We start from the raw sequence: 19,468 nt of genomic DNA, 5'->3' as shown, positions 1-19,468 counted from the left end.
TGTGTTTTTGGTGTTGGAGCACAGTTGCTCAGGAAGTCTGTGTTTAAGTTTTGGTGAGTAAAATTCTACTATTTTATTCGTCTGTTGTGTAGCAACAGGTGTGAGTTTGATCTGCATGGGTGATAGCATTGGCTGATAGCTTAAGTCAGTGTGTATGACTGAATATTACACATGTGATCAACATTTTCATGAATACAGAGATTATTCAGTCCCTCTCAGATAGGTTATTATCAGTGTCTGCCTGTCATACTGCATCCATTTGGAATTATATTTAGCTTTCTGTTTTTATGCAGTGAGCACAAACCACAACAGATTTGTTCATTGATAAATTTTAGGTGACTTTCCCCATTCTTAATTTCGTTGTTCTCATGACAATGACAATAAAGTTTCTGATTCTGATTCTTTTAGCAACTTGACACATCTGAATGTAGCGTGAAAACTGTGCTTTTATTTTTCCATTTTAAAGTCTTCAGTCTCCCTTGTGATGTGCTTACCACGACTGCCATTTCCGAATTTCATGGAAAGATTTATCGAAAAAGAGGAACATGTTTATTTTTGTCATGTTTGTTTCTGTCTGGAAAGTCCAAAATGTTCACGCAAGAATATAGAATAAAGTTATTTTTGCTCTTACTAAAAGGTCCATAACCTATTATTTGATGTGATCCATCAAATCCTATGTTTAGTGTGTTTAACTGTAATTAGTGATTAAAAAAGGTTATAACATTAAGTATGGCATTTCTAAGAATATCAAAACATAAAAATTAAAGTTTTTCAATAAATATGCACGAATCTTAATACCTGTTAACAAGTTATGCAATCTGAAATCTTGTCTCAATTTCTGCAACACAATTACTGTATTTGGTGTTAAGCTAAAACAGCACCAGCAGAGGGCTCAGTGTGACACACTAAGCAGTGACACTAAAACCATTTTTTTGAAGTGGTTTCTGGCTTGTCTGAAGGAAAAAAAACCTACTACTCTTTTGCCCTCATTGGACAGTTATATGACATCTTATGAAGAATTGCACCCTGATTGTTTGCTTTTTTTTTCTGTAAAATCGTATCCATTATCCAGCTCCATTTGCAACAAACAGAAAAAAGCATCATAAAATGAAAACTCCAAACTGTAACCTTTTATGTTTTACTGCTCTATTTAAATCCAAATACTTTGAATGACCAGAATGTAACAATGTTGCAGCTCAAATAAGGCAGAAACAGTTAAACATATTGTTGAACTTATTACTATATGAAACAACATTAGATTTCATTTTGCTTGCTATTTATTTACTTTGCTCTCATCTTAGTAATTTAGTTTGAGTTTTTCCACAACGTCAGAAAAAACACTAAACAATAAAAATTAAGCTATAAAAACAAGTCAAGCTACACACGCATAAAGAGCTTTTCAGTGTGACAAAGAGAAGGCTGTTCATTAAAATTTGTTGTTCAACAGTTAAAGAGAAATCAAACAAGTTAAAATCTATATAGGTGAAACCCACATTTTGACATGAAATGCATACTCTGTTTATCTTCTGTGGAAATTTTCATTACAGTAAACTTCTTCAGATGTTGTGAAGTTTTCATAGTCTGGTTCATCTTCACCTGCATCGTCATAGTTGTTACAGGCACTCTGTTGTTTGTACCTCACAATTTCTTCATTTCCGTAGATCTATTCAGAGACCAATGAACAACACATGATGTTATGTCATTTTTTAAAGCAAACATTTTTTAACAATTTGAATTCTGATAGAAAAATTACAAAAACAGATGATGCTTCAAATATTGCTGCAAATAAATTACATAGTTTAGTTTTAAGGTCAAAAGAATTTTAAAAATCTCAAATTAGATGCTTTTCACACATTGTAAGCTAAACCACATAGACAGTGTAAAGTTCGGCTCTCTAAGTGTAGCCTGTGGGCCAGTGGCTGTCCTCAATAACATTTCATGCTACCCCCAAATACTTCAATGAGCGAATGCGCTATATTTCTTTAGTCAATGGTTAATTTCACACTACAGAAGTGCAAAACCAACCAAGGGAGAACTTCTCTTTTTTTCCCTCTTCTGTTTTAACATCTTAGCTAATTATATCTCCCTAAAACTGTTAAGTATTGCTGATCACTGGTTGTTCGCTTACTCACTCACTAAGTTTGTCCAATCTGTCTATGTGGGTTAATTGGCACTCAGCCATCGTACATTTTGAGAATTCCTGCCACAATTTCAAGATGAGCATCAAAGTTTTGTGTCATCTAATCACTATCATGCGGTTTCTTTATGGTAATGAAGAACAGATCGAAAAGCGTTTAAGTGATGATGGTGATTTTGAATGTGATAACTTCCTCATTTTATCATATATTAGTACTGAATAGTAACATTGTGGGACCGGAGGGTGTGTTCCAACTACAGGGGGGATCACACTCCTCAGCCTCCCTGGGAAAGTCTATGCCAGGGTGCTGGAAAGGAGAGTTCGTCCGTTAGTCGAACCTCGGATACAGGAGGAACAATGCGGTTTTCGTCCAGGTCGCGGAACACTGGACCAGCTCTTTATCCTCTCCAGGATACTTGAGGGTGCATGGGAGTTTGCCCAACCAGTCTACATGTGTTTTGTGGACTTGGAGAAGGCATTCGACCGTGTCCCTCGGGGTGTCCTGTGGGAGGTGTTGCGGGAATATGGGGTGTCTGGCCCATTGCTACGGGCCATTCGATCCCTATACAACCGTTGCAAGAGCTTGGTTCGCATTGCCGGCAATAAGTCGGACTCGTTCCCGGTGGGTGATGGGCTCCGCCAGGGCTGCCCTTTGTCTCCGGTTCTGTTCATAATTTTTATGGACAGGATTTCTAGGCGCAGCCAAGTGGAGGAGGGCTTTCGCTTTGGTGGCCTCAGAATCTCATCTCTGAGATGATGTGGTTCTGTTGGCTTCATCGGGTGAGGGCCTCCAGCTCGCACTGGAACGGTTCGCAGCCGAGTGTGAAGCAGCGGGAATGAGGATCAGCACCTCCAAATCTGAGGCCATGGTTCTCAGCCGGAAAAGGGTGGAGTGCCCACTCCGGGTCGGGGATGAGTTCCTGCCCCAAGTGGAGGAGTTCAAGTATCTCGGGGTCTTGTTCGCGAGTGATGGGAGAAGGAAGCCGGAGATCGACAGACGGATTGGGGCTGCAGCTGCAGTAATGCGGACGCTGCACCGGTCCATCGTGGTGAAGAGGGAGCTGAGTGTAAAAGCGAAGCTCTCAATTTACCGGTCGATCTACGTCCCTACCCTGACCTATGGCCACGAGCTGTGGGTAGTGACCGAAAGAACGAGATCGCGGATACAAGCGGCAGAAATGAGCTTCCTCCGAAGGGTGGCTGGCCTCTCCCTTAGAGATAGGGTGAGAAGTTCGGCCATCCGGGAGGGGCTCAGAGTAGAGCAGCTGCTGCTCCACATCGAAAGGAGCCAGCTGAGGTGGTTCGGGCATCTGACAAGGATGCCCGCTGGGCGCCTCCTGGGTGAGGTGTTCCAGGCATGTCCCACCGGGAGGAGGCCCCGGGGCAGACCCAGGACACGCTGGAGAGATTATATCTCTCGGCTGGCCTGGGAACGCCTTGGTATTCCCCCGGATAAGCTGGAGGAGGTGGCTGGGGAGAGGGAGGTCTGGGCCTCTTTGCTTAGGCTGCTGCCCCCGCGACCCGGCCCTGGACAAAGCGGATGAAGATGGATGGATGGATAGTAACATTGTGGATGAATCTGAATGAAAGATTCAAACATCAGTTTGCTATCAGTAAAATAACAAAAACCATGAATAATAAAAGCTGATTTGGTATATCGTGAAACTCTACCTGATCATTGTTGGGATTGGGATCATTATCATGCTGACAAATGACCTTTTGTTAGAATTATTTCCAGATGGTATTGAACGATAGATCAAAATCTGATGGTGATTTTCTGTGTTCATAATTCCATCAATGTTAATAAGATCCCAAAGACCACTTGTTTGAATTCAGCCCCAAACAACAACAGAGAGTACTGTTGTACTGTTCTCTCCGTACCTCCCCTGCACCTACTGATGACAGTTTGAAACACATTCATAATTTTCTTATAAAATTTATCATCCCATAAGACTTATAGTCACTAATTGTCAGTCCAGTTCTTGGATAATTTGGCATACCTCTGCCTTTTCTGTTTCCTTCGATTGAGAATGACTTCTTGACAGGCTCACCCCATGAGTTTGATGCATTTTTTATGCTTCTGTGATCAGTGTTGGGGAGTAACGGAATACATGTACCACCGTTACGTATTTAAAATACAAAATATGAGTAACTGTATTCCGTTACAGTTACCGTTTAAAAAGGTGGTATTCAGAATACAGTTACTTTGTTGAAATAAATGGATTACACTGCGGTACTTTCCTGTTTGATATTGTTGCGGGTCAGGACTGTTTGGGTTTTGTTTGACAGCTACGTTCTGTTGTTCCAGGCGGCAGCGTTACGGTTGCCATGGTTACAGGGCGACGCTCTCTCTCTCTCTCTGCGACTGTGTGTTTCCTGGGTGAGAGAGCGCCTTTTCGTTGTTGTTGTGCTAAGCTAACAGGCAGAATGCTACAAGCATAGCTCTAAAGAATGTAGCATCATGGGCAGTGTAGTCCGTGTTGCTGGGAGAATGGACTGCCATACACGTTATGTGTCTGTGAGCGCGAGGAGGGAGAAAAAGGGGAGTGGAAAGGTACGAGTTGTCATCGAGCAAAAACGGGAGCTGGAAGCATGTAAATATGATAATAACCACTTCAGCCGAGAAGAGTGCCTGACGAGCCCAGTTGTAAGTAAGCTATTAAGACTCGACTGTACACCGTGTTCGTGTTTTCCTCCGAAAACAATAAGTTCCGTTGGAGCAGCCTTTCAACGCCTCTCTCTGTCTCTGGCAAGCAGAGTTGACTCACACAACAAAGTAAAGCTATTTTTCGGCTACGAGCCAACAGGGACCCCGCTGTATTAGTCAGGGGTCCCTTTACTACAGTTCGGAGTCGCGGACCTTCAGTAATAGTAATAAATCACACAGCAATAGTACATTCACGTTGTTGTAAAAAGCATGATAATATATTAAGTAATCCAAAGTATTCAGAATACGTTACTGTCATTGAGTAACGTAACGGAATACGTTACAGAATACATTTTGGGGCATGTAATCTGTATTCTGTAATGGAATACATTTTAAAAGTAACCTTCCCAACACTGTCTGTGATTCACGGGTCAATGTTAGGTGGCTTAACGATAATATTAAAAACATTTACTGTGAAAATAGTCAGATAAAGGGATTGGACTGAGAAGGAGGGAAAAAGCAGCCAGTGTCTGAGGAAGATTTCATAAAGACTTTTAAGATTCACAAAGCCCGAAGAACTTTCAAAAATTACAAGAAATGAGGGATAGCTCAAGACGTTTGCACAGTACTGTACTGAACTCATTTAAGAAAAATAAAACATTGCTTGTTTGTACATAGTGAGACTTGTCATAGATAGAGCACACTGTTAAGGCTTTGGACTTTAGTTTCCTTACGTTATTTTCTGCACCAGCCGTCACTTCCTCTAAACCTTCTTCGTTCTCTGCATTTCTGTTCATGACAGCTTTACCGTCTGAAAACACACAGCATAAAACATGGTTGTGTTCTTTTTGCATGCACATTTGAGTACATTTGCCCATAAAATATACCTTTTACTTTCTGATGTTTGCATTGATAAACTGTAACCACGAGGGCACAAATCAGTAGCAGCAGCACAGCGGGCACAGCATAAACCACATACTGCCCTGCATCTGAAAAGCAGAAACCAAAACAGAACCCAGTAAAAGTACAGACTTCCTTTTTACACTAAGACAAGTTGAACTGTGGGCTCAGATGGTAGTTTTCTTTTTATATCTATTTTTTTTAATCTATTAATAAAACATAGACCCTCTGCTGTTTTGACACTCATTTTACCATGGTCTACATTCACTCCCAGGGGACTTGCTGAAACTGTACTCAAAAAACTATAACTATTTCCAATTGTAACCATAAAGTACGTTATCTCTCCATAAGCTATCTCACATAACTGATCAACAGTACAGCACACACTAAAAGACACATTGTATACACTGTACCTTTATTAGGTCTATTTTGAGTTGTAGTTTTATTGTGTGTTGTAGTTTTTCCTGGAATTTCCATTGTGGAAGGTACAGTGCTGGTGTGCTGTGGAGACACTGTTGAAGAAAAAGACTTTCAATGTTCTTAGAAACTTCATCATAATACAATAATCTATTTTAAATTGAGTGAACAGTTTCAGAGAGATCCAGATTGGCTTTCACTCTTAAACTATTCACTTACCTGAAATCAGATTCTTTGTTTGTCAATTTATACATTAAAATAGTCAGTAGACCACTTAACATCTATGGTTTTATATTTAGATATATAGTTTAGTGGAACACTGATTAAAATGATTTAAATACAGAATATAAATATTTGGTTTTCCTGTTTTTTTCCCTCTCTGCTCTATGAACTTTAATAATTACCTTTAACCTCCAGCATTCACTTTTAGCTCATATAACTAAGTACAGAATCAGAAATGGCATTGGAGTGTTTGTAAACTTTTATTAACCAGATAATCTTAGAAAATTTTTTAACAAATAAGCTACATAAAGATTAAAAACTTCAAATGATAGTTTGGTGTTAGGGTAAAAATATGACTTCTAAAAAGTAGTTCACTCTGGTTGTGTTAAGTTGCTGGACTGCACCAACCTCTTGTTCTATGTTTGGCACTACAAAAAAACTGAACCACCATGCACAGTCTATATTTACACACTGGGCTGCAAAAAAGGATGTTACTTACAGCTCTGGCCATTTTATTTTTGTGTACACAAGTATTCATCTCACCAACTGACAGCTGAATCTTAACATGGTTTCCAACTCTCCATTGTGAGTCTGACCCACACCAGTATGTCCCAGCATCATCCGCTTGTATCTTTGTGATCGTCACTGAGAAAGAGTTGGAATAAATATCATCTCGTAGTGTGAGTCTGCTTTCAATCATCGCCATGTCTCTGCAGCTGTTGCGGTGGTCTCCTTTACAGAGGAACTTCCTGTTATTTTGATTTTGTGAAGGATAAGGGCACTGCAGAGTTAATGGATGCCCTGCAGTACCTGTTACTTTAGTTGACTTGACGCAGCACCACTCTGCCAGATTGAAAGAGACAAATAATTTAAAGAGTTTCTTAGAGAGCCTTTTAAAAGAAATTATTTCCTTTTTGTTAGTGTAATTATGTAATTATAACCTCACACCTTTGACCTTCAGCTCAACAGCAGAGAAAACATCCAGGTCAGAGTTTCTTTGGACACCACAGAGGTATGACCCTGAATCACTTTGAGTCAAATTACTAATGGCCACTGTAAACTTTCTTAACATTTTTTCATCATCAAGTCTGAATCGTCGATTTTCTCTGTTGTTAGAGGTGATTAGTGCCTGCTGCAGACATGTGGAGGGCAGGTTTCCTCTGCAGATGTACTTGAAGTTGTTCTGATACTGAGAGTCATATGGACAACTGATGGACTCAGAGTATCCCTCATAACTTTGGACTGTAGTCACAGTGTCACAGCATCTGTCTGTCAAGAAGGTAAAGAGCATCAGAAAAGAAAAGAATAGAGAATAGAGATATGATATTTTATATTCAACATGCTGCAACAAGTACATTTTAAACAAACCAAACATAATTGCTATATCTGATACCCAGCTCTATCAATGATAGATCTTAATAATTAGTTAAACTGTAGGAATGTCATAAAGACATAATGTCTTTACTAGGGATGGGTATTGATAAGATTTTCACGATTCCGATTCCATTTTCGATTCTGTTTAACGATTCGATTCTTTATTGATTCTCTTATCGATTCTCTTTAAAAAAGGAGAACACTAAGGTCGAATAGCTTAGAACTTTGTTTTATATCTTCTCTTTGAACAAGATAGGAGTAACATGGCCTTACAAACCCGACAGTGAGATCTTAAGAGATCCACAGCCTACGGCTCTTCAATGGGGTGTCACAGGGTCCCCAGGAAAAAAAATTGTAAATGTAAAATAATAAAATAAATATTCTTCTGTAGCAATAATAAAGTATAACATAAATTATTCAGTAGCAATTACACAAGAATATCCAGTAATGTCCCTGCCTACAATTAAACACATTCACTTACCGAAAATCATCTGCTGTGGCAAATGGGTGCAAGCCTTTTACCACAAACTTAGTCACTGCTCGGTGACATTCGTCTATCCTGGCCTGAAAGGAGACGCTACCAGTAGACTGCAGCGACAACTGCCAGCATCTGAGCCAGCCAGACCATCCGTTCTCATGAAATATAACCAAACTTTTGAGCGTTTGAGCCATTTAGGCGCCGTGTTTCCTGCCAGGTAAATGGCGTTCTGCAACGTGGTGACGTCATTCGGGGCGACTGGAATTGATAAGGGAATCGTTTGCAAAAATGGCAAACAATTCCAAGGAATTGAAACAGTGGGAACCGGTTCTCAACAAGAACCGGGTTACGATACCCATCCCTAGTCTTTACTATACAATGTAAAGTACCTTGAGGAGACTGGTTTTTGTGACCTAGCACTATATAAATAAAATTAAGTAAAGTCAAGTAATTGTTTACCAGTTACATTTTATCTGTTCTCACCTTTAAGCTCTACAATCATGAACATCTTCTATATATGAATTTTACTCAACTATAATTCATTTTTTGGAAGTCCCTGTTTACCTGGCACTAATTTCAGCTCAACTTCAGTGTAGATATCTTTTCCATTTCTGGTCACTCCACACCAGTATTTCCCAGCATCCTCAGAATGAAGATCAGAGATGGTCGTTGTGAAGATTCGTGCTGTTTTGTCATCATGGATCCTGTATTTGTTTTTCCTTGATTCTGATGTTGTAACAAGAACATCACTGTCACCACAGTTGTTCTTACACAGATACTTCTCATAAGACTCGTAACCCTCATCATAGGAACAGGAAACTTTAACTATACTCCCCACATATCCAGTCACATGGATCACCCCTACTGCACTGGTCACACACCTCAGAACAACTGTAACGTAAAGAAAATATAAAGATCATTGTTTTGTTTTTTTTGTTTTTTCCATTTAGGCATTCAAGCTAGTATTGTTACTGCTCTGTAAAGAAAAGAAAAAATCAGGAGTAGTATTTAAGTACACAATTAGTCTAGATTTATCTTTAGTCTTCATCTTTTTTACTAATGTACTCATTAAAATAACTCACTGCAGATGGTCAACAGCAGGTTTTGAAAGCTCCGCATCTTTGCTTTGCTTCATAGAAATAAAAACTTAAGAGGAAATCCTGTGAATAAATGACGCCCATAGAAGTTATAGATGCAGAAGACTTTCACTTCTGCATTTTGAGCAATTTTTTTTAGTCCTTGCACAATTGCATTTTTAATGTGGAAACTCTTGTCATTTAGACTGATTAGACTGGTAGTAAATAAACTGACTTTTTTCTTGTGAATTATTTGTGTGAGTATTATTCTGAGGTTTACACTAAAAACAGTTCCTATGAAGTTGGTAAATGTAACATAGCATTTTATTTTCCTTCGACTGAGGGGGACTACAGCCTAATATCATAAAACAGGACAATAACTGAACAAATATTCGCTAATGTTAGATTGTGTTAAAATCATTTTGGATTTATGTGCAAGATCCACTTTGAAGGTTAAGAGCACAAGTTACCATGGTGCAGTGGCAGGACTGAAGGAAAAGCCAGAGTCCAGAAACAAAACAAAACAAAAATTGTCCTGGAGCTCTCCTTGGCCATAAAACAAGACACAGGTTTGAAACACAATAAAACAGCAAGAAATACTCAGTCCTTCAATACAAAATGTTCAGGCGGCCAGCGCGGCAACTAGAAGAGGCTGCCCAGGCCGCAGTGCAAAACTCAGGGGTGAGACCAGTAGCTGCAGACAAAGGAAGTCTGGAGGTCAGCCACGAGGCCAGTGGGAGAGACAAAGTAGATCTGGAGGCCAGTGACAGAGATGGCTGGCAAAAGAGAAAGCCTTCAAAGCCTGCCATCAAAGAGACTTGGCCTCCTGCAACATGGAAGCCTTGAGTGCTGGTTCTAGGTGCCTAGGAAAACCAGGTGCTGGCTCCTCTGGGTCCAACACATCCTGGTGGAACCGGACCCACTGGCTCAAGCTCAGACTGCTAAGGTGCTGGTTGCTGTGTTGGCATGATGGACTGAGTGGATGTTTTAGTGGTGGATAAGCTAGCTGGCACAGGGACTGAATATCCCAGAAACTTAAAAAATTACTACATAGGAGTGAGGTCGCAGTGTTTAGAGTCACAATTATTCTTCTCTTTGTCAAACAGGTGTGCTCAGAATGTGGTTTTGCTACTTTGCTCACTTTATACTTATGTTGCTACTTTAATTTAATTTAATTTAATTTGTGGTTTTGCACAATTTCAGTGCAGATAATTAATTCTAAGCAATAAAAAATACTGTGAAGGCTTGTGTCCATCCCCTTGATTACGATACTGCATTACAAGCATACTTGTCATCACAATCATTTGCATAGATACTTCTCTATGCAAGACTCATAACCGTGATCATAGGCGAAGGAGCTTTTTTCTACTCTTTTCTTCTAAAACACATAGATTTATGTACGTAATCTATATTTATTTTTCATTTTCATCTCTCTTCTTCTCTACTTCTTAAGCCATTTAAACAACTTCTTGCAGAGTGTGATCAGCAGGAAGTCTCCACATCTTGGTTTCTGTTCATCAAAACAGAAACTTAAAATGAACTATTGTTAGAATATTACACACACAGTAGGAAAGCCTAGACTATCATCACAGAGGGCAGTGGACATTATTAGTTGGTCTTCCGATGAAAGCGATTTAAAAAATTTTAAATGGATGACTTGTGCCACTTAGTGGTGAAAGAAGTACTCACACACTTCACATAATCAGTACTTTTAAAGTGGTGATATCTTGTGATACTTTATTGATCCCATCCATCCCATCCATCTTCATCCGCTTTATCAGAGACCGGGTCGCGGGGGCAGCAGCCTAAGCAAAGGTCCCATCCTTTATTGATCCCACAAGGAAATAAAACATTTTTGTGATACAGCACCAAAATAAAGAAAAAAAGTTCATGTACTACAGGCACATATTGGGGATATTATCGTGAGAAAGTGGAAAAAGTTACATTATCCAAATGTCAAGGGACCAAGGTGCAAGCAGGATTCAAACACAGGACTCCAAGTCAAAGGCAATGCATCTATTTACAGGGAAATAGACAGAACTCCAAAAGGGTCAAAACAGTAGCAAGAGCACAATCTCATCAAAGGCTTTCCACACACTCCAAAAAAATTCCAATCCTCTGGCTCATTCCGCACAAGGCCAGCTCACCATTCTGTGTGAGGGAATTTTCCAGCCAAAATCTGAGCATAAGGAAAAGGCAGGTCAGGGCCTCTTATACAGTACATGTAATAAAAGGTCAGGAGCCAACGGAGTGGTCAGGACAGGTTTTAGCTGGGAGACATGGAAAACATTCACAGTGTTTTCCAGCATGTTCATGTTCTAGGGTAACTTTTACTGGGCAGAGACAAGTTTAATCAAAGATGGACAAAGATGATTTCAGCAGCAAGGGAATCACTAATGTACTTTTCCATTACTTCTCTTTCAGGTCTTGACAACCTGTACAGTCGGCTAGTGAGCACAGTTGCCCCGGGTAATAGGTTGATAATATAACTGTAAGACGGAGAAGTAGAGTTTCATTAGAAAGCAGAGTTGGGCTTATCCCCTTGTTTTACACAGTATTACTGTTCAGGTAACCGTGCAAGTACCTGTGGTGGCTTTAGTCGCTGTTTTTTTCCATCCTGAAGTCAACAACCATCTCTTTTGTTTTACTGACAGTCACAAGGAAGTAATTTTTACTTGCTCTGTTTCAAGTCAATTACCTGGAAATCACAGACCCCGAAAATGTGGCAGTTTATGGTAAAGTAGGGCAAAACAACCAAGTTTCATTTTTCTTTGCTGATTTATTCACTTGACACTCATGTTTACATTTGACATTTGAGGCTTTTCACAGAATGAGAAAATCAGTGCAGATTATGTTGTTAACACTAAGCAATAAACATGAGAATAGAGACAACAGCAAAGGAGTAAGAAGTGAAGCTATATATGCATAAAAAACAGTTATTTCACATGGTAACACAGAGTCCGTGAGAAAGCTGATTATTCTAAGATTTCTTGGCATTAAAGAAAAATTCAACAGGATAATCTCTATACAGGTGAGATCCACTGTTTGACCCCAAATGCATGTTCTGTTTATCTGTTATTGGCTTCATGGACATTTTTATTCAGGTAGATTTCTTCTATTTTCATAGTTTGGTTTATCTCTGTTGTCTGGACGTCTCCTCCTTACACATCACAACTTCTTGATTTCCATGAATCTATTCAGAGACCAATGAACAACACATCATCATGTGTTGTTAATATCTTTCCTACGTTAGCACCACTGTCAAATTAAGATTATTGTCTTGTCATCTACAGCAGTGAATACAACAGTAAAACCACATCTATGCACACTCAATATGAAGACTTCAGCGGAATTATAATAAAAGTCTGTGTGGTGTATCTGTGTGTGCATTAACTGACACACGATAATCCAACATTTTGAACACCTCTGGCTCATACAGTTCCTCCAATTTCAAGGTGAGCACCAAAGTTTATTATAATCCAATCACTATCCGTGATAAATGTTAACAGTTATTGCCTGCTTCTGATTCATTGTATTCAATAATGGTTACAAATACATTACATAATACTATGATGTGATAGTAATGATGACGATTTGAAATTTTATTACTTCATCATTTTATACTACGTTTGTGTTGAACATTGAAATTCATTGTGAGTTCTTGGCTTAAACATAAAAAAATGTTTTGTGAGGCCTTTTAAGCAGCAAATGGGCCAAGGGGGCTCAACAAACAGATTCTTTTTCTTGAAATACTCAGGCACAAAAACCGAACTGAAAAGAAGTAAGCAGCCAGTGTTCAAAAAAAATTCTGGAGAACTTTAAAAAATGACAAAAGTCTGGATACTTGGGAACAGAGATGGGCAGTAACGTGTTACTGTAATCCATTTACTTTTTTCAAGTAACGAGTACAGTAAGGGATTACTATTGCAAAAATGGTAATTAGATTACCGTTACTTTCCCGGAAGCACGCTGCGTTACTGCGTTACTAAAACCGTGATTTTTTGCCATGTCTCATGACAGTGACGTAAGCGAGTGCGACGTTCGTGACAACAGAGTATGAGCGTGCAGCGTTTAAAGCGTGGAAGTACTGACCTTACTTTGAGTTTGATTCCATAAAAAGTGACAAAAACATTAGTGTCCTTGTGAGTGGGAAGAAAACTTCTTTTAACAGCGAAAAAAAAAAACCCTAAACTTCAAAGCAAGCACCGAGTGCGCAACGACGTAATGTGAAATTCACAGAGAAACTCGCGGATTCTTCCACTGACCGCTGCGGTACACCTACACCAGGGCAAAACTTCGCCTGCCCTACTCCTGCTTTACAGGGGAAAATAGAGCAACAGGACCGCTGAGTCTTTGACTTTATTTATTTTCTGCTGTGTTTTACTTGCATCTATTTGAAAGAGTGAGTGTAAACACAAAAAATACTTTATTTTATGTGCTGGAATGTGCAGAAAATAGGTTTAAATGTTAAACTAATTTCTTCCAGTCAGAGAATGTTGCATATAATTAAATTTTTTGCTTGATGCATAAAGTTAAAAGGTTAAAACTAATAAAACAAGTTTTAAAAAGGGACCTTTCCATTTGATTACATTTTGTATGATGGATTATGCAGAAAAAGTAGAATTGGGCTGAAAGATTTATCACCTGTTCAGGTTGTCGTGTTTTTAAAAAGTAACTAAGTAATTAATTAATTAATTACTTTTGAAAATAAGTAATCAGTAAAGTAACGGGATTACGTTTTTGGGGAAGTAACCAGTAATTAGTTACTGATTACTTTTTTCAAGTAACTTGACCAACACTAGTTGGGAAGCAAAATACACAGAAGTTGCGGGGTGGCTCAAGACTTTTGCACAGTACTGCACTGATCGCAGCTAACAATAAAATAAATTTGTTGCATTATTCCATTTGTTTATAATAAGGCTTGTTATATATAGAGGACACTCTTAAGGTTTTGGACTTTAGTTTTCTTACGTTATTTTTTGCTGCATCTGTCACTTCCTCTAAAGCGTCTTCATTTTGTGCATTTTTGTTCATGACAACTTCATCTTCTGAAAACACAAAGCATAAAACATGGTTATCCTCTTTTTCCATGGACATTTAAGTACATTTTTGCATGCATGTGAATGCAAAATATACCTTTTACTTTCTGATGTTTGCACTTATGAACTATAAATGCAAAAACACACATCAGTAGCAGCAGCAGGGGAGGAACAGTGTAAACCACATAGTGTCTTGCATCTGAAAAGCAGAAAGAAAAAACAGAACGGAATAAAAATATAAACATCCTGAAACATTCACACTTTCAGGGACACACAACAGAACTGTGAGCTCAGGGGATACTTTTTGGGATTTACTAGTGCGCACACCCACAGCAGTTGTGACACTCGGGATCATTTTGGTATGACTTACATTCACTACTTTCCAAAAAATAACCATAACTCACAACACTGATCGTCAGAAGTACACACTGAAAGATACTTATTGTATATACTGTACTTTTAATAGGATTACTGGGAATTTGTGTTGACATTTTTCCAAGCGTTTCCACTGCAGAAGGTAGAGTGCTGGTGTGCTGGAGAAAGACTGTTGGAGAAAAATACTCTTAGCAACTTTATTTTAATACATCAATCTTATTTCAGTTGTGTGAATAGTTTCAGTGTCCTGACAGCCATCCCCATCAGAACCGTAGAGCTGCAGTTATTTTGGCTCACTCTGACACTTTTCACAAATTACCCCCGTGTTTCATAATGTATACATATAAAAGTGATCCTGTTTTTATTTTTAATCATTTTTACATGTTTATTTTTTTTTATCTACAGTGGTTGTCACATTGCTTGTTACTGTCACATTAGGTATTGGTATTTTAATAATATGGCTAAATAGGACTTCTGGGAGGCTGTGTCTCTACTGAAGCCAGCAAGAAGACAGCTTCACATGTTTTGTTTGTTTTTTTAAATTCTCTTCAAATATTTTTATTGTGAAGCACGAATAACAATTACAAATCGCCCCATTGGCTGACGTTGCTTCCTTTTTACAGTTTTGTATTAAGAAAGGGGCAAAGCAAACAAGCAAACAAAAAACCCCAAAACAAACCAGAACAACAAAAACAAAACACACAACCAAGACAGTGGAAAGTAACAAAAAGGGTGGTCAAAACAAACGAACGAACGAACGAACGAACAGAAAAAACAAAACAAAAAGTAAAGAAGAAAAAAACCTTCCTCCCCACACCCTTCCCTTATCCCAGAGTGCTATCAGCTTATTTTAACCAATGGTGAAGTCCACAGACTAGCTCTCATTTGTTCATAGTTTCCAGGTACTCAATGAGTGGCCTCCAAATCTGATCAAAGTCCTCCAGTTTAGTTGGCAGTTTTCTAATAATTCACACCACAAACAATAGAACCAGCATGCACAGACTATGTTTAAACAGTTAATGTGGACTGAAAAAAAGATGTAATTCTGTTAATTTTATTTTCATTTAAATGTTTTCATCTCACCAACTGAAAGCTGAATCTTGGTGTAGTTTCCAGGCCTCCTCTCTGAGTCTGACCCACACCAGTATGTCCCAGCATCTGCTTCTTCCAACTTTGTGATCACCACAGAGAAAGAGCTGAAAGAACCATTACCTTCAAGTTGGAACCGGCTTTGATTGGTTATGTCTTTGCAGCTGTTGAGCTGCTCTCCCTTGCAGAGGAACTTCCCTTTGTCCTGATGTTGTGGAGGATAAGGGCACTGCAAAGATAGAGGCTGTCCTACAGTACCTTTTATTTTAATTGACTTGACACAGCACCACTCTGTGGAGAGTGAAAGAGAAAAATATTCAAATCTATTAAAGACTCTTTTAGAGGAAAGTGTTTCCTTTCAGCTGATTTAATTAAATATTATTATAACCTCTCACCTTTGACCTTCAGCTCAACAGCAGAGAAAACATCCAGCTCAGAGTTTCTTTTAACACCACAGAGGTATGATCCTGAATCATTTTTGGTCAAACTGCTAATGTTTACTGTGAATGTTCCTAACAGTTTGTCATCGTCAAGTCTGAATCGTCCATTTTGTTTGTTGTCAGAGGTGATCAGTGCCTGCTGCAGACATGTGGAGGGCCGATTTCCTCTGCAGATGTACTTCGGGTTGTTCTGGTACCGAGACTCGTATGGACAAACGATGGACTCAGAGAATCCCTCATAACTTTCAATTTTGGTCACAGTGTCACAGCAGCTGTCTGTTGAAAATGCAGACGGCATCAGAAAATGTGTTACAGCCACAGAACAGATATGATGATTATATTTAGGTTGCTGCAACGAGATTTTCTGTATGGGATGTTAAGAAAGAAATCAACCAAACTGAACCATCTATCGCATCAGTATTATCAGGTCATATTTACAACAGAAAAAATAAATAATCTTTTGCCAGTTACGTTTTTATCTGTTGTCACCTTTTACCCTTTACAGTCACAAATGTCTCTTATATATGATTTTGACTTGAATTCAAATAACTACATTTTGAGAAGAATTATTTTATTCACCTTGCGCTAACTTCAGCTCGACTTCAGTGTAGATATCTTTTCCATTTCTGGTCACCCCACACCAGTATTTCCCAGCATCCTCAGAATGAAGATCAGAGATGGTTGTTGTGAAGATTCGTGCTGTTTTGTCATCATTGATCCTGTATTTATTTTTCCTTGATTCCGATGTTGTAACAAGAACATCACTGTCACCACAGTCGTTCTTACACAGATACTTCTCATAAGACTCATAACCCTCATCATAGGAGCAGGAAACGTTAACCTCTCTCCCCACATATCCAGTCACATGGATCACCCCTACTGCACTGGTCACACATCTCAGAGCGACTGTAAAGAAAAGACAGTATAAAAAAATATTGTTTATTTTGTCACATCAACATTTATAATAGCATTGTTACTGCTGCATAAACAAAGGGCTGAGATCAACAGAAGGCATTGTGTTCTGCTCTGCACTACCGAAACGTATTTACAGATTAATCTACATCTACGTTTGGTCTTCATCTGTTTACTATCTACTCATTTAAATGACTTACTGCAGATGGTGAATAGCAGGTTTTGAAGGATCCCCATCTTTGCTTTGCTTTGTAGAAATAGAAACCTGACAAGAAATATTCTGAAAATGTCACACCCACAGTTTGATTTCCTGAATGTCATGGCAATGCCAAAACCTTTAACTTCTACATTTAGGTCACGTTCTTTTATACTCTTTACTCTTTTTTTATGTGAAAATTGTTAAGCCGGTAAGGAAGAAAAGGCTTTTCTCTGATTAACTAAGTGTACGCATCATGTCTGAGGTTTAATCTGAAAATGTATTTTTAATTCAGTTGTTAAATTTAACGCAGGGTTTTGTTATCCTGTCACATAGAGGCACTACAATCTAATATGAGAAAGCAGGACAATGATTGATCAATATTCAAAAATTTTTCATTGCATTAAAATTGGCCCAGATTTGTATACTATACAGGATTTGCTTAAAAGGCTTTGAGCATTAGTTACCATGGCAATACAAAACCCATGTAACACCAAAGTTACCTGTATGAGCCATAATCCTGCATTGTGGTACAGGCCTTCTTTAAAAATAAACTTTATTAACAATTTTTTGTATCAGCATATTTCGCATTGCTATCAGATGTTATTGACACCTATGTATCTGCATAAACTGCAAATGTGAAACTCCTTTTTCTGCATTTCTCTTGATCACTAATCAGCTCCACGTGCTCTACAATGACAAGTTTGCTTATTTTGCACAAAATAATGTGAGAATGTTTTGTTCTAGGAAGCTTGAGGAAGCTGCCCATGTTAAACTGTGACTATCACCAGTTAACATCCCTGCATGGGTTCACCACCACCTCCAGTGCCGCGTCAGCACCTGGGCGTGAGGACGCAACACCACCTGAGCCTACGTGTCCCAGCCGCGAGAGACCGTGCTAGCAGGTCCCGTGCCACTTGTGTCCTAGCTGGCCCCGAGAGTTGCTTTGTCCGTGCTGCCATATAAACCTTAACACTTTCAAAATGTACCAAACTGAATACATAACACTAATCAATAAATAAAACTACAATATTGATCATGATAATAAAAATACCAACAATTGTGACATTCAAAAGACGCATCACTTTTCAGCTACCAAACTCTTCTTCTCAGTTTTATGAAAAGTCAAATCATCTGACGAGCCATCCCATCCTCCTGACGCAGGGAAAAAACTTTGACCGGACAAGAACTAGAGTTCCCTGTTACACCACTTAACCCTGTATGAACATGGGGCATTTGTTTTAATGGCTTGTGGCAGAACCTGGACAGACTGCCAGTGGCACGCTGCTTTGCCGGTTTTCTCTTTCCCTGCTCCTCAGTTTTCCACCTTGACTCTACAGAATGTAGCTTTGCGGCCTCAAAAACAGGTGTTAGAACAAAGTCAATAACTTAAGTCTGGTAAACATCTTTGCTTAAAAATTAAAGAAGTGAATGGAGGAACCATCGTTCTGACTGTGCAATTTTTGGCTGGTCACAAGTAGGGTGGCTCCTTCTCACTGTTGTTATTGTTGTTTCTCAGTTTTCTCTTTCACCATTTCTTGTTTGTCAGCCTTAGTTAAAGGTTCATTGCCTTAATGCTGGGCAGATTTACTGGAAGGGTCACCAATGGAACATTTACAGTTTCACTTCCTTTACCCCAAATTCCCTTAAAACTTTGAATTTTATTCATGTAATAACATTTTACTGTCTTTATTATTTTAATATAGCACAAAGTTCATCAAGGTTTGTACAAACATAGTTGGTAGAAACATCCTCTAAAGAACGTTTTACTTTTTTTACTTTGAGTACATTTCGGAGCCTGTACTTTTCACTTATACTCGAGTAAAGAAGTTGAATCAGTGCTTCAACCTTTACTGGAGTATTCTAAAGACTAGTACCTGTATTTCTACTTAAGTGCAGAATGTCTGTATTTATGCCACCTCTGGCCCTTCCTTCAAAGGCATTTTAACATTTGTTTCACTAGCAGGGACCAGACCCTCATTTTTAGTAGCAGATGGCTTGAGCAGAGTTGAGGCTGCAGTGGTGACTCAGGCCGGGCAGATTCCCATGTACTAATGATAACTGAATGAATTAAAAAAGAATAAACAGCTTGTAGTGCTGGGAAGGGGTCATTTATAGACAGAGACTCGGATGGAGCATGTGTGGAGGTGTGGTCCTGTTCCTGAT

At 38.9% G+C, this 19,468-nt stretch overlaps 2 protein-coding genes across 2 annotated transcripts; both read right to left on the bottom strand.

The window, feature by feature from the left end:
• Positions 1-1,147: 1,147 nt before the first annotated feature.
• LOC147328273 (polymeric immunoglobulin receptor-like) lies at positions 1,148-9,321 on the bottom strand. The gene is made up of 8 exons (XM_086297668.1): positions 9,258-9,321; positions 8,740-9,066; positions 7,272-7,592; positions 6,867-7,166; positions 6,098-6,196; positions 5,672-5,773; positions 5,519-5,595; positions 1,148-1,663 (listed from the first exon to the last, which is right to left on the bottom strand). Exons 1-8 carry the CDS (start codon positions 9,292-9,294, stop codon positions 1,520-1,522), a joined length of 1,407 nt encoding a protein of 468 aa, XP_086153794.1. The 5' UTR covers positions 9,295-9,321; the 3' UTR covers positions 1,148-1,519.
• Positions 9,322-12,073: 2,752 nt separating this feature from the next.
• On the bottom strand, positions 12,074-17,366 carry LOC147328272 (polymeric immunoglobulin receptor-like). The gene is made up of 8 exons (XM_086297667.1): positions 17,307-17,366; positions 16,774-17,100; positions 16,150-16,470; positions 15,749-16,045; positions 14,763-14,834; positions 14,388-14,489; positions 14,223-14,299; positions 12,074-12,444 (listed from the first exon to the last, which is right to left on the bottom strand). The coding sequence occupies exons 1-8, from the start codon at positions 17,341-17,343 to the stop codon at positions 12,385-12,387; spliced, it is 1,293 nt and encodes a 430-aa protein (XP_086153793.1). The 5' UTR covers positions 17,344-17,366; the 3' UTR covers positions 12,074-12,384.
• Positions 17,367-19,468: the final 2,102 nt, after the last annotated feature.

Source organism: Aulonocara sp. 'chitande type north' Nkhata Bay, linkage group LG6 (assembly GCF_057382095.1).
Source record: "Aulonocara sp. 'chitande type north' Nkhata Bay isolate Kocher_YH1m ecotype deep benthic linkage group LG6, A_spYH_male_GT1.1, whole genome shotgun sequence".
Taxonomy (NCBI): domain Eukaryota; kingdom Metazoa; phylum Chordata; class Actinopteri; order Cichliformes; family Cichlidae; genus Aulonocara; species Aulonocara sp. 'chitande type north' Nkhata Bay.
The sequence above is the reverse complement of the archived record's forward strand: the minus strand, read 5'-3'. Positions and strand labels throughout refer to the sequence as shown.